Source organism: Etheostoma spectabile, chromosome 5 (genome assembly GCF_008692095.1).
Source record: "Etheostoma spectabile isolate EspeVRDwgs_2016 chromosome 5, UIUC_Espe_1.0, whole genome shotgun sequence".
NCBI classification, from domain to species: domain Eukaryota; kingdom Metazoa; phylum Chordata; class Actinopteri; order Perciformes; family Percidae; genus Etheostoma; species Etheostoma spectabile.
In genome coordinates this window covers 6,126,976-6,129,682 of record NC_045737.1, presented here as the reverse complement: position 1 = coordinate 6,129,682, position 2,707 = coordinate 6,126,976, and the positions used below count along the sequence as shown (strand labels likewise).

At 38.0% G+C, this 2,707-nt stretch overlaps 1 protein-coding gene across 2 annotated transcripts in view; it reads left to right on the top strand.

The window, feature by feature from the left end:
• unc5ca (unc-5 netrin receptor Ca) overlaps window positions 1-2,707 on the top strand; it is a 187,370-nt gene that overhangs the window by 179,459 nt on the left and 5,204 nt on the right. For both annotated transcript variants that reach the window (XM_032514911.1, XM_032514912.1), the window contains one exon: window positions 1,527-1,705. In XM_032514911.1, the coding sequence (XP_032370802.1) occupies window positions 1,527-1,705 (179 nt within the window). The remainder of the gene's footprint in view (window positions 1-1,526; window positions 1,706-2,707) is intronic.

Genomic DNA, 2,707 nt, shown 5'->3' with positions numbered 1-2,707 from the left:
GTGTGTGTGTGTGTGTGTGTGTGTGTGTGTGTGTGTGTGTGTGTTAGTCGAAGGTCAGACAGTTCTTTTAGTTCTTTTGAAATGTCACTGCATTGAATTTTCCCACGGTGTTGATAGCTTTGCACTTTACGCTTTCTTAACCCTTGTTTAACCAGGTAAGTTGATTTTTGACTGAATTTAAAGGAGGGTTGCACGTAATTAGTACTTCTCCAGCGTTGGTCACTGAGCAAAATGAGAATGAAAACAAAATGTATCTAGTGGAGTTTAAGTTTAATAGTTTCAAGGTATCTAACAGCTTTGTTTTGACACATCTTGCTGTCTCAGCCATCCTGGTGCCACTTTTATGTCATCCTGTCCAGGGTTATGCACTATAGTGTTTGTGTGTGTTTGTTTGTTCATTAACGTGTATGTGTATTGTGTACAGTTCAAGAGCCAGGACAGATTTTAAAAAGGTTTAATTTTTTTTCGTGATAAAGGTATATACTGAGGGGAACATTTTACAGAAAATAAAAATAAACTTGTTAGTGCTCTCAGGTGGAAAGATTATGTAAAAGGGACACAGTTTCTAAACTTTCTGAAATATACTTTTTTTGGCATTTCTGTTCTGCAGTTTTATGTTATTTGTCAGTCAACATACACACAGAAACGTCTTTGATATGTGACTGTGTAACAAGTACACAGTAAAAAATTAGGGTTTATTTGGGCAATGACAGTTTTCTCACAGCATAAAATATTTTGTTATGTGATCAGTTGTAATCCATTATAAATAGCCCATAGATAGTCTTGCACAGTAATTACTGTGATCACATGAGATGTTTGGCAAGTATGGTAATTAGGACCGAATAGATAAACCAATAACCAACAAAAAGTAAAGCAGGTTTAAAGCATTTTATAAATTCAACACAGAAACAGAGATGTCCCTTTGCATCAATCATTTAATCTCCAGCAGCAGAAAGCTTTCTGCGGTAAATTAGGGCTAAGGAGACGCAATAAATAGCAATCATTCACATCAACAGTGGCAATTGTTGTTTCCCACTGCCAAGCTAGGTTCATTAGGCTGCTGTCTCCTTTCAGCCCAGGAGTGGCAGAGTAATGGGATGAAGGTTTTGAAAGAGAGCAAGAGAAGATAGAGAGAGTGCCTGGTAGCAGATATTTTTTTTTGGTTCACTCTTGTATTAATTATGAGACTTATTTGTAATTGGTCAAACTGAATGCAAGCAGCAGAGAGACAAGCAGTGTCTTTGCCAGAGCGATCAACATAGAGATGTATTTGAAATATATTGTAAATATATTGGAGTTAACTTTGCCAATTTTGCCACATGGATGCACAATATCATACATATTTTACTTTTAAGGCTTTTTTTTGCCTTGTTCTACTGTATCTCTACTGCAGAAGTTATACTGTACACAACAATATGCAAAAGTGCAATATCTCCATAAGGAAACTGTTTTGAAAAAAAGAGTTTGAAATAGGTATTTATTTTTTTCCTTTGACCAACAGTTGACCAGTTTCTTTGTCTTTACAGGATGTTCAGTGCATAGACACGTCCCTGATGGACCCTGCCAGTAATATCACAACCTTGGTGGGTCCCAATGCCTTCCGCATTCCTTTATCCATCAGACAGAAGCTGTGTGGCAGCCTAGATGCACCACAGACCAGAGGCAATGACTGGAGGATGCTGGCCCACAAACTCAACCTTGACAGGTGACACACACAGTTCTTACCATTTATTTTCTCTACTTTTCCTGCAGGCATTTTACTTGGGTTGGAACATCATTCAGTCAGAAAAAAAACTTTTCTCAAATAGGTAACCTGTCTCACCGCTTCAACAACAAACAAAAAACTCTTTCAGTTTTTGTGGATTCAAATGTAACCTAAGGCGTGGCTGGGGCAGTTCAACTGATATGCATCTTATTTATATTGTTATTCTATTACTTATTTTATCTCCTTAGGGTTAGGGCACATAATAATAACATAGTACATAATAATACCAAAGCGGCACATTCACATCGACAAAAAAATAACGTCAATTGTATGTGACTGATTATCTTTTCTCATAAAAAACAAACAGTGAAAACATATGTACTCTAAACCAAAGTGCACAGTAAATCTACTCACTCAATTCCAACACAATTCATTATTTAGAATCAGCGTTACTGTACAGTTTGAGTAAACTCCCATGCACCTAGAAATTAAAGACGCAATTGGCCATTTCCATCCTCGGTGTCTCTATCCCCAGACGTGTGTCTCGATGAGTCAGTCTGGAGGTTCATTTACCAGCAGCTATCGGAGGATAATTGGGCACAAGTGCCCCTTATTGCCCCAACAGGCAGCCAGCTCATGATGTAGTCTGTTAATGGCCACCAAATATTCCCGATCAGTGGGTGAAAAATGGACAGCAAGCCAAATTGTTGTTTACTTCCACGTTTCCGCTAAAAGCCACTCTTCAAAAGGACCATGATAACGCAGAATTACCATCTTTTATCCTCTTTGTTCTTGTAACTGCTATGTCATGTCTCCTTACGTTTAAAGTATGACTCAGGCTTTGCTGTCACAGCTATCTCTCCTTTGTGTATATAAACAGCGAAACTTGAGCTGGACACACTTTTACACAGACAAACCAACACATAATTGGGAATATTTTTGGTCTATTGTACTGAGACAACTGGTAAAGGAACACTCTCACACACACACACACACACACAC